Below are 22,999 nucleotides of genomic sequence, written 5' to 3' on the forward strand. Positions count from 1 at the left end.
GAAGCCCAGCCCAAGAAAAGCAGTTGGTTTTCCACCTCTCCCTGACAGCTGACCTTCCTCCCATCTGCCTGAAGAAGGTACCTTCATTCCTTCGAACTGGGACAATGCTCGCAGGGGCCTCAGGGCTCTTAGGGTCCGGAATGACTTCAAGCTCGTTAAGTCACTGAGACTGGTCACAGAGACCTGGTGGGAAGAGAAGCCACAGGTAGTATACCTGACTTGGTTTCCAGGGAAGCCACTGGGGGGACTGGCAGCCCTCATTCTGAGAGCCGGACACACGGTGCCTTCAGTGGATTATCCAGAAACAGAAAGCAGCAAGCCCCTGCAGGAAGTGGGATGGCAACAGAAGACGCTGTTTTTCTCCTTGTTTGTCAAACCTATAGCCCATACAAGTAAGGACAATGCATTTACTTTATTTGTTTAATGAAAGACAAATAAAAGCTGAGAAACTGTTGTGAGTTAAAGGAAACCAAAGGGACATGACAATGATATGTCACTTGGAGTCCTGAATTGGATCCTGGATTGCGGGGAGGAGAGGGGAGGCCACTGTGGATGGATGGAAAGGATTAACCATAAAGGACCTTGTTGAAACAACTGATGAAATTTGGAAATGGAGATGGGTTTTGCTATTGAGTCATGTTAAATATCCTAACTTTGATAATTGTGCTGTGACTGTGTAAGACAATATCCTTTTTCTTAGGAAACACACACTGGAATGTTTAGGGGTAAAGGGGTACGGTGACTGCAACCTAATCGCAAGCAATTTAGAATGAAAAATGGAGAGAAAATTACAAGCAGATGGGGTAAAATGTTAATAACTAATGAAATGAACCTGGAGAAAGAGTATATAGGTTATTTCTTGCAACTTTTCTGTAAGTTTGAAATGATATAATAAAAAGTTACAACAAAATAATAAACTATTTGCTAATAGTTCCCCTCACTCAGATGCCCCCTTTTGGAGGAATTAAATTTTCTCTCCCAGCATATTTCTTCCCAATGGGTCAGGACTAAGGACTGGAAAGCTCTACAAATACACTAAACTGAAACTTAAACATAACGAGCTTAAGTTGAAGACCACTATTTGCAGATTCTAGTCATTCTTACTGATTATGCAGAGCCTGCAGAGGTTCAATTTGAAAGAAGGGCTGTTCAGCAGGACAGGAAGTGAATTATCATATGACTGACTATGCTGATATCAGAGTTCACTATTATCTAAAATCATACCCTTGCCAATCTCATCATAGTGGTAAAATACTAGCAAATTGAGAGAAATTAAGTGAGTTAATATGGCAGAATAATAAAATTTTTAAATGTATAATTAATTTTTTAAAAAAATCACCATCAATTCAAAATGATTTTGTTTATAAAGGTTTTCCAGGGGTGCCTGGGAGGCTCAGTTAAGCAGCTGTCTTTGGCTCAAGTCATGATCTCAGGGTCCTGGGACCGAGCCCCACATCGGGCTCTCTGCTCAGCGGGGAGCCTGCTTCTTCCTCTCCCTCTTCCTGCCTCTCTGCCTGCTTGTGCTCTCTCTCTGTCAAATAAATAAATAAGTAAATAAATAAATGAATAGATGATTTTTTTACAAAGGTTTTCTAAAATAGGCTTTTTGTTTGTAATAGCATTATCTGTTGGGAGTTATTTCAGCAGCTTTTCCACAAATATCTCCTTCTATCTAGTTCCTAGCCAGAGGGAAAATTATGGCGCAGTTTAGCAGTTCTTCTGGCTTTACCAAATAACTCTTATCACAGGTGGGGAAGGAGGTCCCTAGAGGGACACTGTATACCTTTCGCCTGATAAGGTTATCCTCAGTCTCTATTCCATCAAATTGGGAAACGCTGATGAGACATGCAGACATAAAAGTACCCACATTTTTTTCCACTTTATAGTACTCTTAAGGTGGGAAGTCTTCTGCTGGTTTTATCTTTTTTCTATCTAACTTGCATTTATTACTCTGTACTATTTTGACATTCACCATTTTGATATATTCTTGTGGTTTGTTCCTTTTAACTTTAAAAATATTACAGCATAGAAATATTCATATTTTATGGATCCATTCCCCCTTGGTGAGTATCTAGGTTATTTCCAATTTTTTACTATTATGAACAACAGACTGGACAGATGTGTGCACTTTCCCTGCATACATACACAAGAATTTTCCATAGATGTATAACTAGAAGTGGTATTTCTGGATAATAAATTGGGCTCATTTGTAATTTTACTTAATGTGCAAAATTTTCCCTAAAATAACTGTTACCAAAGTTGTTAGCAGTGATTAGAGATTCCATTTTCTTATGTCCTTCTCAATATTAGAAATTATCTAACTTTAAAATTTTTGTCAGTCTGATGAATAACACAAAGCCTCTCATTTTAATATGCACTTCTATGCTAACTGGTGATAAATCTAGTTTGTATTTCTTCATATATTTATTAGTAACTTGTGTTTCTTTGCCTGTTTGCATCCTTTTTCCCATTCTTTTTTCTTAAGATTTTATTTATTTATTTGAAAGAGAGAGAATGAGGGAGACAGCATGAGATGGGGGAGGGTCAGAGGGCGAAGCAGACTCCCCGCTGAACAGGGAGCTGGATGAGAGACTCGATCCTGGGACTCCAGGATCATGACCTGAGCTGAAGGCCATCGCTTAATCAACTGAGCCACCCAGGCACCCCATCTTTCTCCCATTCTTACACTAAGTTGTCTTTTTCTTATTGATCTGTAGAGAGTTTTTATAGACTATAGATAATCATTTTCTGTTATGCATGTGGCAAGTACTGTCTCCAAATTCTAGCCTATCTTTATAATTATAATGCTATTGAATAAAAAAACCCGAAGGTTTTACCATTTGAAATAGTTGAATTTAGATACATATTTTTTGTGGCTGTGTTTCTATTTTTCTACTTCAAAACTATAAAGATCATTTTATATAATGTTGATTAACAAGCAACATAAAAGGATTATTCACAGGGTGCCTGGGTGGCTCAGTCCGTTGAGCATCTGACACTCGACTCTGGCTCAGGTCCTGATCTCAGGGTTGTAAGATTAAGACCCATGGCAAGCTCTGTGCTGAATGTGGAGTATGCTTAGGATTCTCTTTCTCCCTTTGTCCCTCCCTGGCCCCTCCACTCACATACTTTCTCTAAGATTTTTTTTTTTAATTTTTAAAAAATCTGCACAATAATGTTCTGAATTAAGTAGCATGATATATCACTTACTGTGTTACAAAGAAAGCTGAAGCTCAGAGGATTAGCAATTTGTTTCAGGTGGAACTGGGATTCACACTCTGGTCTATATGATACTAATGTTAATAATAGTGACAGCAGACCATACTTATCAAGTGCTTTCTCTGGGATTTATAAAAATAAATAATTACAAGATTGTTTCTTTTCTTGTTCTACTCATTTTTGTTCCATTCAGTTTATTACCAAGATTATATTTGTCTCATCACATAAAGTGTGCAAGTTTCCTCTTTTTTTATTCTTTGTAACAATTTAAATAAGGTTGGAATTAGCTGTTTATCTTAGTTCAGGAGGCTATAACAGAATATCAAAGCTTGGGTTGCTTATAAATAACAGAAATTAATTTCGCACAGTCTAGAGGCTGGGTATTCCAAGATCAAGGTGCCAGCAGATTCAGTGTCTGGTGAAAGATCACATCCTGACTCATAGATAATTTTCTTCTCCCTGTGTCCTCACATGGCAGAAGGGGTGAGAAAGCTCTGTGGGGTCTCTTTTATAACATCACTAGCCCCATTCATGAGGGCTCTGCCCTCATAACCTAATCATCTCCCAAAGGTACCACCTCCAAATACAAACACATTGGTGGTTAGGTTTCAACATATGAATTTTAAGGGGATGCAAACATTCAGTATATAGCACTATTCCTTGAAAGTTTGGTAAAACTTGCCTGCAAAACCATCTGGGGCTGGTGTCCTTTTTTGACAGTGTGGTGTTGAACTACCGTTTTGATATTTTAAATGGCTATTGTTAGATTCATGTTTTCCATTTGTATCTGGTCTAATTTGGGCACTTTGTAGCCTATACTTTCATTTTTATTAAGGTGAAGACTTATCAAAAGGAGGAAGTATTTTGCCTAAGGTACACAGAAAGAGAGCAGACAAGATAATTTTAGGATCAGTTTCCTGAGTTTAGGTTAGTAGACCACAGTTTCTTAGAATGTAGATACCAATCATCTGTCCACTATCTTATGGGTTCTTCACTATACTATAAGATAACCCTGGAAACTGATAGGGTTTATAGACATGTGGTTATTTTTATTCTTTTTTATTATTTCTGTTGGAGCTCCCATAGCACTGATGCCTTTCTAAAATGCCCGAACCACCTGCCTACTTATGTCCACCAACAACATTAACAACATTAGGGTTCTCTAGTTGCTATGTTGACCACACGGCTTATGCTTATGCATCTGTCATGTCTACTTCTTTAAATAGCAGGGACAAAGTCTAACTAATTAGCACATGGTAGAAAGAATACAGAGGTTAAAATCAAGGGCTTCAGAGAGAGGCTTACTGGGTCTGAGTTTCATCTCCACTACTTCTAGCTGGCCAATTTTTGACACGTTTCTTAACCTCTCTGTTACTTAGTTTCTCCCTGTGTATATGAGAAAAAGTAGTAGCACCTACCGCATGGAGTGGTTGTGATAACAAAGAAAGAATGCTTATGAAGCATACGGCAGAATACCTGGCATAGAGAAAGAACTGAATAAATGTGGTGTACTGTGATCAGCCTTAACAACACACAGACCAAGGCATGAATTCCAGTTTCGTCTGAAACAAGTTGCTGACCATCTGAGCTTCAAGTTTCCTTATCTGTAATGTGGTAAGTAATGTACAACTCTGGTGGGAACATCGTTGTGCAGATTAAATGAAAGAATGTATGTGAATAATCCTCTTATGTTGCTTGACAATTAAGATGGAGGCCAGCTTAGTCTGCTGGCCGCTGACCTGCTTTGAGAAGTCTCGAGAGAAAATAGAAAGTTGGAAGGAGAAGATTGGGACATTCAGAATTATTCTAGGTACACATCAGACATAAGCAGTGTTTATGGAGAGAAGTGGATGAGTGCCATCACAGAAAGTATTGGGGTAGTGGGAATATGAAGTGCAGTGTGAGGAATGGGACTTAGGACGAGCAGGACGGCTGACAGATAAATGACAACTACTTACAAGTACGGTGAAGAAAAGTATTTTGGAGAGGCACCCAAACAAGGCACACAGGAAAAGCATATTCCCCTCCCTGCCCGCAACCCCTGCCTGCGTGGAAAACAGAGATGGTAAACTTACAATCACAATGATGAAATCAAGCCAGCACCAGACACTGGTGAAATACTTCCTAAATCCAAAGGCCACCCATTTTAGACCCATCTCCAGGATAAAAATGTATGTGAAAATATGGTCAGTACAATTAAGTATTTCTTTGATATTGGGTCTTTTCTCAAGGTCAACATCTTCAAATACCTGAAATGATAAAGCATAGCCATAGGCCAGGTTGAATATTTGCTTAGAACTACTGGCTGACCTTACTTTTTAAATTTTTCTTCCTTATCTGAATAAACTAGCGTCTCTTTTGGTGACAAGGTTTGCTCAAAAGGTATTAAGAAGGAAATTTCCCAGTGGAATAAATTCCTTGAGTAAGTAAAACTGGAAGAAGGAAAATCCTATTTCTAGACTTCTATTGCCACAATATCTCCCTAGGCTCTCATCACTGATCCCTGGAATATGAAAATATCTTCCTAACAGATCACCACATAATTTCCTGGTCTTCCTGACCCTTTCAACTCTTGCTAACAATATCATGCCAACTTTTCCAGAACCACCCAGTGGCATATTCCATCTCTATCATCCTCCTAGTTACCTTAGTGGCTCTATTCAGTGGCTCTCCATTGCTCATAACACCTTAGTTCCAAACACCTTAGTCTACAGTTAGATTTTACCAACCCTGAGGCCAAAAATCTACAACAAACAGCCTTACAACTTACTCCAGTGCTCCCTAAGTATGAGCCCATTTTTGGGGTACCTAGACACACAAAATTTGGGGATGCTCTGGGCTAGGGCTAAATTAGTTTGAATATTAAACATTTGTTGAGTGTAATCATGAAAGTGAGACATTCTAGCTTCTGGAGAGACCCTTTTTCATGTTACATCCAAACATCTACCTCACCTTAAGTGTGTAAGTGATTCTAGGCGTCTATATAACTAGGGTAGAAGCTGTCCTTTTGGCCTCTACAGAGTTACTGAGAATGGGGGAAAAAAAAAAAAGAAGAAGAAGAAGAAGATAAGGGTCCTTGGTACTGAACCTGTCAAGACATTTGGGCAAAAACTGAAGGCAAGAACGAAATTGGTCCTACTGTTGGATATTTACGTAATCTCATAGCCCCATGGCCCTGGAGGAAAAAAATGCAAAAGAATAAAACAGTCTGACTTCCAGCTCCTAAGTGAACTTTTGATTGGAGAAGGCTCTCTACCTCTTCCTGTCCCCTGCCGGCTCCTCATCACTGTTAAAGTTTCATTTCAGTTAATATTTTCTTTGGAAACTTTCCTTCTTCCACCAAGACAATTAGGTGCCTGCTTTGCATGGCCCCATGTCATCCACTGCTTTTCTGAGCGTATCACTATGGCCCTTGTCCATAATTGTTTGGACCCCATCTGTCATCCCTACTAGACTCCACGCTCCTGGAAGTTAGGGACTTGTCTGTGTGCCTGCTTAAAGAGAGACAAATCTGGATGGTATTAGAATCTCATTTCCCTTCTCATTCTGGAAGCTGAGCAACAACCTGGCTCAGCAGATCTCACTTCGTTCAATTGAAGAGTAGGTCAATATCAGCCACTAAACTTTGGAGGCTCCCACATTATAATGAGACTATTTCCTTGTCCAGGAAGTTCCCATTTTTACTCAGTTGCTCAGATTTTGCTTCCCAAACTCTGATGAGTCCCAAAGTACTTAGGTTCTGATTCAGCAGGTCTGGGGTGGGCCCAAGACTGCATTTCTAACAAGCTTGCAAGTGATATTGAGACTGCTGATCAATATACCACATACAGTGGCAAGGGATTAGATGTTTCTTGTTTCCATTTGTCTACAACTATGTAAAGTGAAATAGGACCTGAGTCCTTCTCCTAGAACCCTCTGCATTGTGTGCTCTGTCTTCCTCTGCCCAACCTACACTTGGCCTCATCAGATCGCAGATGACAACTTAGGAGGATGGTACCATGTGCCCCTGACCTTCTGACAACACTATTTTTCCCCACTGACTAGCACAGGGCTTGATCATTTGTGGAATAAATGAAAGAACGCTATTACTTGAATAAGAGTAAACATCCAGTGAAAATGCAAGTACCCGAAGGCTACATGGAATCCTAGACCAAGGATTAGCAATAAAAATTAATTAAGAGAGTTCTCTGGCATGGTTTAGAGATTTACTTTTTTTATTTTTTATTTTTTGCGTGAGAAGTAATTTACCTGCAGTAAGTAGATAAATGAAGATGTGTGCTGATCATAGGATCTAGCGGCTCACGGTATGTGCTCCTCTCCGTTCACCCAGAGATCACACGAGTGTAAAGCACGAACCAGGAAGGCAACGGTAAAGAAGCAAGACATTTCCTTGTCCCTTCTAATTGTTAGTGACTTACTGTGAAATGCCCTGTGATTCTAAATCAGTAAGGGAGAATCTAAGACTCCACTTACTTACACAACAAATAGAGAGTTTAGTTCTACATTATGGCCATTTTAAGGGAAAATACAAGATAGAAGGGGAGAGAGGGAAAAAGAGAGAAACATGTAGGTGATAAGAAAGAAGATGCTATCACTCAAGTAAGGGAGGCAAGAAGGACCAAAAAGTGAGGAGAGAGAGTAGGAAGGAGTTTATGACTATATGCTATGGAGGCATGGATTTAGAGTTATTTCCAAAACTCACTGGGACCACTACACCTTGATCTGGAAGGATTTGCTATGTAAATAAAGTAGTATCTGTTTGTCTCTCCTCTCAAGGGACCATGACTGATGGAAAATACCAAGACAGAATATTAAATCAAAATCTGGTCCCTGTAGCCTTCTCCTCCTAATGTTCTACCTTTAGGAAAGCAGCATTATAGTTTTCCAGAAAAGACAGGTAGGAACATTGCTATTTAGAGAAAGAGACATATAGGATACAGTGAAAATCTCTAGAAATTCTCCAAGAATGAGGGATAGGCATAAGGTTCAGGGAGAGACTCCAGTAGCCACTTCAAAGTGTTGATTTGAATCATGTTTCCCCATAAGTAAAGTGTCTTTGGCTTGGGACTTCCTAGTTGGAGCAGGACTCCAGAAGTTGTGCAAAATCCTGCCCTTAAGGGAAACCAGCAGCAAAGATCCCCCTTCTGCCTGGTCTCCCCATATTCACAGCCCCATATCAGAATGTAACCTAGACACCCAATGCCCAATGTCCTCACAAGACTGTGTTAATTTACCAGTGCCCCACTGCTCAGCAGAATCACAAAGATAATAAAGCTCTCAAACCAGCTGTGTTTCACTATTTGGTAGCAAGTTTTCCTCAGGTTCCACCAAATGACCCAGGGGGACTTTCTCTTGTCCATGGCACAGCATGGGAAGCAGTGACCCAGGCCTGCAAGGAATGAATAGTAGCATTATTCTTAGTGTCTGTAATGAGCTGAATTAATAACCCTAACTCTTCACCCTTCCCTTTATGCATGTCCCTTACTTCTGCAATTCTTCCCACTGAAGAGGTGGAGTCATTTTCCAACCCCTTGAATCTGGGCTCAGCCATGTGGCTTGATTTTGGCCAATAGAACAGAGTAGGAATCACACACACCAGTTCTGAGCTTTGGCCTTGAGAGGCCTTGCATGTTTCTACTTGCTCTCTGGCACCATCTCCATAAAGAAAGGAATATTTGGGCCGGCTACTGGTTTCAGAAGGAGAAAGGGCATGTGGTATAGAGACAAGGGGCCCAGTTAAGCCCAGGCCAGACTGGCCAACTCCCAATCATTACCACTCATATGAATAAAGCCCTCCAAAAGCAGCAGAAATAATGAGGCTAGATGCGTGGAGTATTGTATATGCATGTTCATTATTGTGTGCCAATGAGGCTTCCTGGCTGTTTTTCATGCAGCAATTTCTTTTGGCAACAGTAAACAGTGTCCTAAGGACTGAGGGGAATGAAGTAAAGATGGGCACAGGCTCCGTGAACCACCCAAACCACACAATCTGATCAATTGTCAAGGTGTTTACACATAGCTAAGCATTTAACCTCAACACACACCAGCCTTCAGCTGAATTACATCACCCCATCCCCTCATCACCATCCTCCAAGTTCCATGGAGGTTAATTTCACGGTGATTACAACATTACACTCCTTTCCTCATCATCTTCCTAAGCTACTGTGAAGTGTCCTCAGTCAGCCTCTGCCCTCCTCCATTATTCAGAACATCAATAGGTTAATCTCCCTAAAAGGCTTTTTTTCTGTCTTTTATGCCATTCCTCCTTCTTCTAGAAATCAGCCTTTCTTTTTTTTTTAAATTTTTTAAATTTATTTTCAGCGTAACAGTATTCATTGTTTTTGCACCACACCCAGTGCTCCATGCAATCCATGCCCTCTCTAATACCCACCACCTGGTTCCCCCAACCTCCCACCCCCCACCCCTTCAAAACCCTCAGATTGTTTTTCAGAGTCCATAGTCTCTCATGGTTCACCTCCCCTTCCAATTTCCCTCAACTCCCTTCTCCTCTCTAACTCCCCTTGTCCTCCATGCTATTTGTTATGCTCCACAAATAAGTGAAACCATATGATAATTGACTCTCTCTGCTTGACTTATTTCACCCAGCATAATCTCTTCCAGTCCCATCCATGTTGCTACAAAAGTTGGGTATTCATCCTTTCTGATGGAGGCATAATACTCCATCGTGTATATGGACCACATCTTCTTTATCCATTTGTCCGCTGAAGGGCATCTTGGTTCTTTAGACAGTTTGGCGACCATGGCCATTGCTGCTATAAACATTGGGGTACAGATGGCCCTTCTTTTCACTACATCTGTATCTTTGGGGTAAATTCCCAGTAGTGCAATTACAGGGTCATAGGGAAGCTCTATTTTTAATTTCTTGAGGAATCTCCACACTGTTCTCCAAAGTGGCTGTACCAACTTGCATTCCCACCAACAGTGTAAGAGGGTTCCCCTTTCTCCACATCCCCTCCAACACATGTTGTTTCCTGTCTTGCTAATTTTGGCCATTCTAAGTGGTGTAAGGTGGTATCTCAATGTGGTTTTAATTTGAATCTCCCTGATGGCTAGTGATGATGAACATTTTTTCATGTGTCTGATAGCCATTTGTATGTCTTCATTGGAGAAGTGTCTGTTCATATCTTCTGCCCATTTTTTGATATGATTGTCTGTTTTGTGTGCGTTGAGTTTGAGGAGTTCTTTACAGATCCTGGATATCAACCTTTTCTCTGTACTGTCATTTGCAAATATCTTCTCCCATTCCATGGGTTGCCTCTTTGTTTTCTTGACTGTTTCCTTTGCTGTGCAGAAGCTTTTGATTTTGATGAAGTCCCAAAAGTTCATTTTCGCTTTTGTTTCCTTTGCCTTTGGAGACATATCTTGAAAGAAGTTGCTGTGGCTGATATCGAAAAGGTTACTGCCTATATTCTCCTCTAGGATTCTGATGGATTCCTGTCTCACGTTGAGGTCTTTTATCCATTTTGAGTTTATTTTTGTGTACGGTGTAAGAGAATGGTCGAGTTTCATTCTTCTACATATAGCTGTCCAGTTTTCCCAGCACCATTTATTGAAGAGACTGTCTTTTTTCCAGTTATATTTTTCTCTGTTTTGTCAAAGATTATTTGACCATAGAGTTGAGGGTCCATATCTGGGCTCTCTACTCTGTTTCTTCTCCAACTTCACTGTTGACATCTTGTATACACCTCAAGCAACAGTCCAAATATAAGTCAGAATAACTAACAGTAATCTATATTTAGGCTGACCTCTGACCCCATGGGCAGTTTGGGGGCTGTCACACAACCTGGAATTAGTTTGAAGCTCATTCTTGGTGTCCGTTCTGAGACCAGTCTAGTGTCAAACTTATGAAAAAATTTTTAATTTTAGATTCATTCATTCATTTAAGTCTCTACCTATCTATCTATCTACATTTGTTGAGCCCATAATCTGGGCAATAGGAAAGTTTCCTAGAGCTTCTACCCTCATTGTTAGGCTGTGTTAGTTGAGCTGACCTAAATCAAGAATTTCCTGAAATCTCCTTTGCTTGGATCTGATAATGGCCCCAAAAATCTATGGATGCCCTCTCTTCACTTTTATTTCCAGTAGAAGTAGAAATAACACATCTAACAAAATCCCAGAGCCTCACAGTATAACAGAAACTCATCCAAATATTCTGTAAACTGGATGCAGGAATACTGACACTTACCTTTGGGAAAACATCTCTCTGGTTCTTTTTTGGGAATAATTTTATGTATCTGCCCAAAGGGATCCTGTGGATCAATGGTGCTACATTCTGAGAGCACACTGGTAGTATCACACTTCTGCATATCAGAACAAAGGAAAAGGGGAATCATTTACCAAGACTGACTTTCACAATGGTAGCACCTAATACCTTAGTGTATAACTTTTTAGGAATGAAGCTAGCTAGACAAAGGATTCTAGGTATAGGTATAGTTAGAAAGTGCCCCTCTCTTTGGGTGCTTTTTAAAATGCTCTGACTAGCTCTGGCTTTAGGAGAGAATTCTCTAATTGCTCTCCCCTGGCTGAAAAAAAGGTGAGGTATATAAAGACACAGTATCTCAACCTTTTTCTCCCTACAAATCATCTCTCTGATAATATCAGAGGCTGTGTGATGAGGTGAAGGCTATTTTACTGAGACTAATTTTTAGCTCTTTCAGATCCTGGAATAATAGGTCTAGACTGGTGATTCTCATTGATTTTGCCCTCAAGTAGACATGCTAACAATATCTAAAGACACTTTCAATTTCACAACTATTGACATCTAGTGGGTAGATGCCATGAATGCTGCTAAACATCCTACAACAGACAGAACAGCCTAGCACAAGGAGGAATTATCATGCCCCAGAGGTACTGGTGGAGAGGTTATAAAACCTTGGCCTTTGCTTAAGATCTAATTCTGGCAGTTTGTTCTGCATTAGTCCTGATATTTTATTCTTGATAGCCACAGTGGCTATGTTGGAGAATGTATATGGACAAGCTACGTGTTCCTTCTGGAACACTCTGGGAAAATTACCTTTTGGGGATCCTGTTCTGACAAACATATATCGTCTTCAGAGAACACATCAATTTCCACACTTTGAGCTCCTGGGCTGATGGACCTCTTGGTCGCCTGATGGAGTTCAAAGGCCTGACACCAAAAAGCCCAGAGTAGAATTAATAGTCTTCCTGGAAATCTCACTTAAGATAAAACAAGTTCAGGGGTGCCTGGGTGGCTCAGTGGGTTAAGACCTCTGCCTTCAGCTCAGGTCATGATCCCGGGATCCTGGGATCGAGCCCCATGTCAGATTCTCTGCTTTGCAGGGAGCCTGCTTCCCCCTCTCTCTCTGTTGCCTCTCTGCCTACTTGTGATCTCTGTCTGTCAAATAAGTAAATAAAATCTTAAAAAAAAAGATAAAACAAGTTTAAATTATGACATAATTACTTTTGTTTCTGTTTACTTTTTAAAACTGCTCCTGGAGAAAGTCAACATAAAATAATTCTGGGGAAACTACTATAGGAAACAGGTAATAAAATTTACTCAAAAGTCATATAATCAAACAATATGGTTTTGGTAAAAAAAAATTCACCAAATAATGCAGAGGTGAAATTTACTGTATCCTTTCACTTCAACAGCGAAATAATAAATTATTTAATAAGTCATATAATTAGTTATCCCTGAAAATATAATGCCAGAATATAGCAAAAATAAAATCTGTAATGATTTGATACACTGATATAAAAACAGATGAGTAAAAATGTTAAAAGATTAATATGGAAAATAATTTTTTTATTCTTTGGGGTATAGAGGTTTGGCTTAGTGAAATAGAAAAGGGCATAAAGAGAAAAATGAAAATGTATTACTATGTAAAAATAAAAAATAAATTTTGTCTGAGGACTTGCAGGTATATCCAAGAAAGACGTGCAAAGTCATGCCTTAGGTGAAGGTTTCATCTTAAAATCTATGTGAGTGTTCCTGCAACTCTGACAGTGTAAGATCATAATTTAAGAACACTTCTCCCATTTGAACACATACTTTGATATATTACACACACACACAAGAAACAAGTAAATATAGCTATGGACCAGACACAGAACAGAAATATAAAGCAGTGACAATCTAAAGCATGTAGCAGGTAATGATGACTAGAAGTGCCCCATGTGAGGAAGGGAACCACAGCTATATTCAAGGCTTGAAACTATGGACTGGGCTGAAGTTCTTGCACTTAAGAGAGAAAGCCAAAACAAGTTGTGGCCAATGCTTGGAATTAAAATTATACACAGCTGCATATCTATGGAGGCAGGAGGAAGTACAGCCTCAGAAATAGGCCTGGGTAAAAGAACCCACTGGATCTGAAGTACACCTCGTATCATGAATAGACAAGAATCCTAAATTGTCAATGAAAGACTTGGTTCTGTAGTGGCTGCCTTAGGAAGGTCTATTAAAGACATCACAGAACCTAGACTGCAGAGAGAGTGACAGATCCTCTCATTAAAGAGAAATTTAAACTAACATTCCAAAATGTAGGAAGAGCTAAACAAAATCAGTAGCCCTAAAAATTAACTACTAGAGGTGACTTTACTTGAGAAAAAAATTAAATTAATATAATAATCTGAGAGTGTCATTAAAATGAGTAAATTTAGGAATTAATGAAAAAGACATATATAGTTTACTTCCTCGATGGCAGTATAAGGAGCTCCAAGGACATGATCTCCAGGGAAATAGGCATAAGTGATGAAAAATATTTCTAAAAAGTCATTTGAAGTCTCTGGAAATTGTCCTAAGGCATATAGCAAGTGAAGAAACATGTATTCAAAAAAAATCTTCAGAATTCAGTAATAGTAGCAGGAGTCCATGGAAACTGAAACATGAGCTTCCCTCTCTCTCCCCATCCTCCAGCTCAGTTTGATGGAAGCCCTACTCAAGGCAGCTGCGACCAAGAAGATGAGGCATCCTCTACCCTCAGCCCCCAATCAAGAGATATGTATCTTAGTAGGAGGTATAGATCACCAGCTTTTCTCATCTTCTCCAACTCTGAGTTGAAGAGGCTACATTACTCTTGAATATGGCCAAGAAATTGGACTCTTCTTCCATCCAGCCTCTACTCATAGGACAGAGACTCTATTCCAGATTCAACAGCTTGAAAATACTGGGATCCTGATTACCCTCACCCCAGCTAGTTTTTAGGAAAGAGGTTCCATGCAGAAAGAAGGAAGCTGAGAAGATGAGAGGCTACTGCCCCTCCAAGAACTTGGATTATTAGCTAAGAGATTTTCTCTACGGTAGGAGGCATTCCATCAGAAACAAGAACTCTGAAGTTCTCCTGAAAAAGAACTGACTTTATACTGGAATAATGTGGGGGTTCAAGCCTAAGGGTATTCTTGAAAACAATGGAGACTTTGATGGTAAACGAATAAGAAGAGACTGGTAGCTCTTCTTCATTAAAAGCAACAAATTAAACCACAGGTCAGCAAGTTCACTACAGAAAAACATGGAAAGAGATAGCTAAAATAAATCTCCCTGGGGTCAGAACAAATCTCGAAGACTGGCCTTAAAAGTGTCCCTCCCTGAAATTAATTAGATCAGACTGTGGAGGAATTAGCCCTGTGGTATTGTCAAAAACAAAAGAGCAATTAGCCAGCAATTAGTTCAGCTCCAAATCTGGGTGTGATACCAAATAAGGCAGACAGATTAATAGGAGACCATGGAAAGAAATAGTCAAAGAGGGCACTGCTAAAATAACTATCACCCTGCAGTGACTGTCTGCAAACCCAAGGGTGTGCCCTCTAAGAAGCAACACCAAAGACCACATTTGTGTGTGTGTGGTGAGGGGAGGTGGGGGAAAAAAGGAACAGACTTCACTATAATAGTCTAGCCAAGTCACCAAACAAGCCCTAAAGAGGAGAAAAGAGAATCGGTTCCAGATCTGTTACAATATATTACTTAAAATGTCCAATTTTAAACAAAAATGATAAAACATGGGAAAAACCTAGGGAAGTGTGACTTACACATAGGAAGAAAGCAGGCAACATAAGCTTCCTGTGAGAGGATCTGGATACCAGAGTTAATAAACAAAGAATGCAAAGCAGTCATAAGTATATTAAAAGTATTAAAAATATTTAATAAATAAAGGATGCTAGATAACAATGTATAATCAAAAAAGAGTATCAGTGAAGAGACAGAGATTATTTAAAAAACAAATAAAAGTTCTGGAGTTGAAATGTGTGATAACTGAAATGAAAAATCCACTAAGTGGAGCAACAGTAAATCTGAACTGGCAGAAGAATGAATCAGTGAACTTGAAGAGGGATCGGGAAAGATTATGCAATCCAAAGAGCACAGGAAAGAAGGAAGAATGTAAACTTAAAGGAAGCTCAAAGGAATGTAAAACACCATGAAGCATACCAATACTCATTACTCTGAGATTACAAACCATGTGCTCTATCGGCTGAACCACAGAGGCACCCCAACAACTAACTTATTATTAGAAACAGTGGAGACTAGAAAGCAATGGAATGAGATACCATGAGTGCTGAAATTAAAAAACAAATGTGAACCAAGATTTTATTATCCTGCAAAACTATCTTTCAAAAATGAAGGTAAATAAAATAGTACATAAACAACAATGGAAAATTCTTTGCTAGCTGACCCACTTTACAAAAAATACTGAAGAAGGTCCTTCAGGCTAAAAGTAAATGATCCTAAATGGTAATAAAAATCCACACAAAAGAGCAAAGAGCACAGGTAAAGATAAGTCCATAATTATAAAAGATGAGAAAAATTCATATTTATTTTCCTTTCTTCTCTATAGCTGACTTCAAATGAAGTTGTCTAAAACAGTTTAAAATTGATGCCTTATTGGACATGTAACATAAAAACATAAAATATATGTGGTAATAACAGCACCAAAGAAGTGAATGGGAGCAAAGTTCTAGTAAGTAAATGACACTTGAAGTTACTTCAAATTCACAGAAACAAATGGAGACAGCTGGAAATGGTAAATAAGAAAATTAATAAAATGAACTCTATAAATATAATCTTGCTTTCTTTTCTCAGCTTCATTAGTAAGCATATAAAGATATGAAGCAATGATAAAAACACATTGTTGGGATTTTAACATATGTGGATGCAATATGTATAATAAAGAATAGTACGAAAATGTGGTAGAGGGAATAGAACTATACATAAGTGATGTTTGTTTCTATATTTCACTAGAATTAAGTTAACTTAACAGACATCAATTCTGATAAGTTAGATGGATGTGGCATCCCCTAGAGCAATCAATAAGAAAATGACTAAAAATATATTGTGAAACGCTATTAGAGGAATTAAGATGTTAAATTAGAAAATATTTAAATAGGGGCACCTGGGTGGTTCAGTAAGTTAAAGCCTCTGCCTTCAGCTCAGGTCATGATCTCAGGGTCCTGGGATCGAGCCCTGCATCAGACTCTATGCTCAGCAGGGAGCCTGCTTCCCACCCCCCCCAGCCACCGCCTCTCTGCCTGCCTCTATGCCTACTTGTGATCTCTGTCTAACAAATAAATAAAATGTTTTTTAAAAAAAAGAAAATATTCAAATAATGCAAAGTAAGGCAATGAAGAGGAATAAAAACACATAAAACACATAAAAACAAAAAGTAAAATACTAGAAATAGATAAACTAGATCAATAATAATATTAAAAGTAAACAGTTAAACAATCTAACAAAAAGCCAGAAACTGTCAAACTGGATAAAAAAACAAGATCCAATTATGTACTGTTTTAGGAAACACACTTAAGATTCAAAGATACAAACGGTTTGAAAGTAAAAGAATGGAAGAAGCTACCTTACAAGCAGAAACCATAAGAAAGCTGGAATGACTATATTAATGTCAGAAAAAATAGACTTTGTGTTTTCTTGTTTGTTTGTTCTGTTTTGTTTTGTCTTTTAGAGAGAAAGAGAGCACACAAGTGCAGGACTCTTAAGCAGGCTTCATGCCTTGGGCAGATCTTGAGACGGGGCTCAATCTCACGACCCAGAGATCACGACCTGAGCCAAAATCAAGAGTTGGATGCTTAACCTACTGAGCCACCCAGGTGTCCCAGACAAAATAGATTTTGAAACAAAAAAATTTACTGGAAATAAAGAGGGACATTTCACAATGACAAAAACATCAATATATCAGAAAGAACATTTATAAACATTTTGCACCTAACATCAGAGCCACAAAATATATGAAACAGAAACTGGCAGAATTAAAGGGAGAAATAGACAATTCAACAATAATAGTTGGAGGCTTCAATCACACACTTTCAAAAATGAACCTAACAACTAAGTAGAAGATACAAATAGAAGGCTTGAGCAACATTATCTATCAATTATACCTAAAAGACACCTGCAGAACTCTCAACTCCAAACAGCAGAATATACATATGTGAATTGAAACTGTACAGAGTGTGTTGTCTGATCATAATGAAATAAAATTAGAAGTACAAAAAGTCATTTGAAGAACTCACAAATAGGTGGAAATTAAACAAAACATTCTTAAATGTCAAATAAGTCAAGAATAAATCACATATAAAAGAATAAATCACAGAAGAAATTAGAAAAGACTTTAAGATAAATGGAAATAAAAATATAATATGCCAAAATTTGTTGGATACATGTAGATAAAGTAGTGCTTAGAGGGAAATTTATAGCTATAAATACCTATAATTTAAAAAGCTTCAAATCAATAACCTAAACTTCCATGTTAAGGCATGAGGAGAGGAAGAGAAAATGAAATTCAAAACAAGCAGAAATAAGGATACAGTAAGTATATGAACAGAGATTAATAAAATAATAGGATCAACAAAATCAAAATCTGATTATTTTAAAAGGACATCAAAATTACAAAATACAAAAATACAACTTGTTGTATACCTTAAACTTATACAATGTTATATACCAATTATATCATAAAGCTAAGGGTAAAGAGAATAGAAATAGAAACTTTAACAGGACTGACCAAGAGAAAATGAAAGATCAAATTACTAAAATCAGGAAAGAGGGGACATTGCTGTCAACCTTGCAGAAATCAAAAGAATTCCAAAGAAATAGTACAAATAACTGTAGGTCAACAAATTAGACAGCTTCAGTAAAATTGACCTATTTCTAGAAATACAAAAACTGCCAAAACAGACTCAAGAAGAAAGAGAAAAATCTGAATAGTCCTGTAATCTTTATAATAAGTAAACAGATGGAATTTGTAATTTAAAAACTTCCCATAAAAATTTCCAGCTTTTGGTCTGACATTTAAGAAGCCTGGTGGTCTCTACTCCATCCCAACATGTACAAAGCTAAACAAACTGGAAAACCAATTAACACTTCTTAGAGCCATAAGAGCAGTGAGGTCCAGGGCAAACTGCTTCCCCCCAAACTGGAGAGGAAGACAGGCTAATACTGAGAACTACAGTTTAGCAAAGCAGAAACCCAGGAGCAAAAAGCTCCATGGGAACCAATTCCAGAGTAAGGAAACCTGAACTGTAATCGACAAACTCCTGGAGGCTCAGTGTGGACAAGTCTAAGAGATAAAAGGGCCGCCCCAAGGGTACCCCCAGGCTGGGGGGAACCGACTCAACAGGGGCCCCCACAGTTTTTTGAGTTTTACTTCTTGGAGCTCTACCAGGTTCTCACAGTGAGTATGGCAGGAAAATCCCCAGTTTCTTCCAGCTGGGGGAGAATAAAAGAAACAATTTTGAAACATGCACATGCATTCTGTTCTTCACAAGGCCTTCCCTCAAGAGAAACTAATTAACCAGAGCCTAACCTGTTAGGGTTTTATCAGGACCTGACTGACCTGTGGTGTGGGAGATACCCAATTCTGGCCAGGTCTAGATTTCCAACTGGAGGGAGGTAGATCTCCAAGTCCAGCTCACACTAGCCATACTGACAAGCACTGTTCACAGTCCAGAAGCACAGGCTCACTAGAAGCCTGAGACCTACTCATAGGAACCATAGAGACTTCATTCTCCTCACGCTTCACCAACACATTAATAAAGACCTATTTAGAGCATTTCCATCTACCCAGTACATCATGTCTGACTCTAAAGAAAAAAAATCAGAAAACATACTGAAATGCAAAAATATAGTTTGAAGAGACAGAGCAAGCATCAGAACCACATTCAATATGGTAAAGTTGTTGAAAATGTCAAACCAGGAATTTAAAATAACTATGATTAAAATATTCATGGCTCTAATGGATAAAGTAGACATCATGCAAGAACACACAGGCAATGCATGCAGAGAGATAGAAATTCTAAGCAATGACAAAAAAATGCTAGAGATCTAACACATTATAACAGAAATGAAGAGTGACATTAATGGACTTATTAGTAGACAGGAAAGAATCTCTGCTTGAGGCTCTCTTAATAGAAACCTCCAAAACTGAAAACCAGAGAAAAAAGTATGGAAAAGGGGCGCCTGGGTGGCTCAGTCCGGTTAAGCGTCTGCCTTCAGTTCAAGTCATGATCCCAGGCTCTTGGGATTGAGCCCTGCATCGGGTTCCCTGCTCAGCGGAAAGCCTGCTTCTCCCTCTTCTACTCCCCCTGCTTGTGTTCTCTCTCTCACTGTGTCTCTCTCTGTCAAACTTATTTTTTAAAGAAAAAAAGTATGGAATAAAAAAAAAACAGAATAGAATACTCAAGACCTATGGGGCAACTACACAGGTGAAACATACATGTAATAGGAATACCAGAAGGATAGAGGGATAGACCCTGAGGACATTGTGGTCAAGTGAAACAAGTCAGCGGAAGACAAATACAGTGTGATATCACTTACGTGTGAAATCTGAAAAAGCCAAATTTGCAGAGACAGAAACTAGAATGGAAGTTAACAGGGGCTGGGGGTTGGGGCAAGTAGGGAGATATTGGTCAAAAAGTACAAACTTTCAGTAAGAAGATGAGTAAGTTCATAGGATATAATGTATAGCATCGTGATTATAGTTAATAATATTGTGTTATATGGTTGAAAGTTGCAAGAGAGTAAAACTTAAATATTCTTACCACAATAAAGAAATAATTATGTGACATGCTGGAGGTGTTAGCAAATGCTATGGTGGTAATCATACTGTAATATATAAATATATCAAATCAACTTGTTGTATACCTTAAACTTATACAATGTTATATACCAATTATATCACAAAGCTAAGGGTAAAGAGAATAGAAATAGAAAAGAAGGATCTCTAGACTCATTTAATGAGGCCCATATTAACCTGATACCAAAATAAGGCAGACACATTAAAAGGGAAAAACCTACAGAATGCAAAATCTTTAATGAAATATTAGCAAGTTGGATCCAAATATATATAAAAGGATAATATATCACGACTAAATAAGGATAATCCAAGGAATGCATAAATGATTCAACATTCAAAATAAATGATATGACTATCCCAATAAATTTAGGAGATACATTTCAGAAAAATCAATATATATTCATAATTTAGAAGATAAATAAAAACTCCTAGCAAACTGGGAATAAAGGGAACTTCCTCAACTAAGTTCTTACTTAATGGGGAAAGGCTTTATGTTTCTCCCTAAGATCAGGAGCAAGGCAAGGAGTACACTCTCATGATTCCTATTCAACATTATATGAAAGGTCCTAACCAATGTAATAAGGCAAGGAAAAAAAAAACCCATACAAATTAAAAAAAAACAACTGTTTTTATTTACAGATGAAATAATTACATGTGTAGAAAATTCTAAGGAATCTACAAAAAAAGCTACTGTAATTAATAAGTCGGTTTACCAACATTGCAGGATACAAAGTCAAAATACATTCATTTCAATGTACTAATAATGAACACTTGGAAACTGAAAATTTAAAAATTACTTATACAATATCATAAAAACATTAACTTCTTAGGGATAAATATAACCAAATATGTCGAGACTCATACACTGAAAACTAGAAAATATGCCTAAGAAAAATTAAAGAAGACCTAAATAGGTAGAAAAAAGATGTGTTCATGAATCAGAAGACTTGATGTTGTGAAGATACCAATAATTTACAAAATAGTTAGTGCAACACCAAACAGAATCCTAACAATCTTTTTTTATGGAAAGGTAACACACTGAATTCTAAAATGTATAAGGAAACGTAAAGGCCCTACAATTGCTAAAACAAATTTGATAAAGAACAAAATCTTACAACGTGCTTTCAAAACTATTATAAAGCTACAGTAATCAAGACAGGGCAGTATTGGTGTAAAACAGATGGATAGATTAATGAAACAGATTAAGAATCCAGAAGAAGTTCTGAGACAGAAAGGTAGATAAATAGACAAACAGATAGAGATTAATATAGATAAGGCAATTTGATTCTGACAAAGATACCAAGTGATTCAGTGGCATAAGAACAATCTTTTCAATATATAATACTAGAATCATTTAGCTATATATACAGGGAAAAAATGATACAGCTCATTGAATTAAATTGATATGGATCACAGACTTGATCCTGAGAGGTGAACCTATTAAATTCTCAAAGGAATAATACTGATAAATTATACTTCACCAAAATTAAAAATTTCTGCTCATTAAGATAGCATGAAGAAAGTAAAAGACAAGCCACAGTTAGAAAATATGTGTGGTGCCCATACCAAAGGACTTGTATCAAAATATGTAATAAACTCTTACACCTCAATCATAAGAAATCCCTCAGCAAAAACGGACAATAGACACTTTACCAAGGAAGATATATTAGGCAACAACATTATTTTTCAGTGAAATAAAACTTGAAACCACGCGGCACCTGGTTGGCTCAGTGGGTTAAGCCTCTGCCTTTCTTTTAATTTAATTTTTTTTTTAAATTTTTTCTTTCCCGCAGGGTCACAGAAGGATTGGGGGTGTCTGAGTGTCACAGAGCTTACAGGTATTAGAACGGGGAAGCCGGCTACAGAGACAGAGCCAAGGAATGAGCTCTAAGCTCGGGGTTACCTTGAACCGGGAATGAAGATGGCGGCCTCCCGGTCTCCGGCCCGGAGGAGCCAAGAGCCGGGGGCCCCACCGGGAGGCCGCCATCTTCATTCCCGTCCTCTGGAACACTATGGAAAGTGCACAGGGAACAAAATCTCCCGAAAGCAAACCCGAGCAATTACTCAGCCCAGCCCCTAGTAAGGGCGGTGCAACTCCGCCTGGGGCAAAGAACTTGAGAATCACTACAACAGGCCCTACCCCCAGAATATCAACAAGAAATCCAGCCAGGACCAAGTTCACCTACCAAGGAGTACAGTTTCAATACCAAGGAGAGCAGCGGAATTCCAGAGGAGGAGAAAGCAAAGCACGGAACTCAGGGCTATCTCCCCATGATTCTTTAGCCTTGCAGTTAATTTAATTTTTTTTCTTTTTCAATTTTTTTTTTCTCTTCTTCTGCTAAATTTTTTAACTTGTACCCTTTTCTTTTTTAACGTTTTTTAACTACTTTATCTAATATATATATATTTTTTCCTTTTTTATTTTTTTCTTTATTAGTTTTCTTTTTTTAATTGTTTCTTTTTTTCTTTTTTCTTTTTTTCTTCTGAACCTCTTTTTATCCCCCTTTTTCCCCCTCACGATTTGGGATCTCTTCTGATTTGGCTAAAGCATATTTTCCTGGGGTTGTTGCCACCCTTTAAGTATTTTACTTGCTCCTTCATAGACTCTTATCTGGACAAAATGACAAGGCAGAAAAATTCACCACAAAAAAAAGAACAAGAGGCAGTACCAAAGGTTAGGGACCTAATCAATACAGACATATTACCAATGTCTGTATTGATTAGGT

The 22,999-nt window shown here is 38.2% G+C and overlaps 1 protein-coding gene across 1 annotated transcript in view; it reads right to left on the bottom strand.

Moving 5' to 3' along the window:
• LOC111159040 (sodium voltage-gated channel alpha subunit 11) overlaps window positions 1-22,999 on the bottom strand; it is an 88,181-nt gene that overhangs the window by 21,265 nt on the left and 43,917 nt on the right. Inside the window, exons 16-20 of the mRNA XM_022521410.1 lie at window positions 12,254-12,367; window positions 11,426-11,540; window positions 8,454-8,608; window positions 5,295-5,468; window positions 82-183 (exon numbers count right to left, since the gene is read on the bottom strand). Of these exons, the coding sequence (XP_022377118.1) occupies window positions 82-183; window positions 5,295-5,468; window positions 8,454-8,608; window positions 11,426-11,540; window positions 12,254-12,367 (660 nt within the window). The remainder of the gene's footprint in view (window positions 1-81; window positions 184-5,294; window positions 5,469-8,453; window positions 8,609-11,425; window positions 11,541-12,253; window positions 12,368-22,999) is intronic.

Source organism: Enhydra lutris, unplaced genomic scaffold (assembly GCF_002288905.1).
Source record: "Enhydra lutris kenyoni isolate GAN:26980312 unplaced genomic scaffold, ASM228890v2 scaffoldscaffold66, whole genome shotgun sequence".
Taxonomy (NCBI): Eukaryota; Metazoa; Chordata; class Mammalia; order Carnivora; family Mustelidae; genus Enhydra; species Enhydra lutris.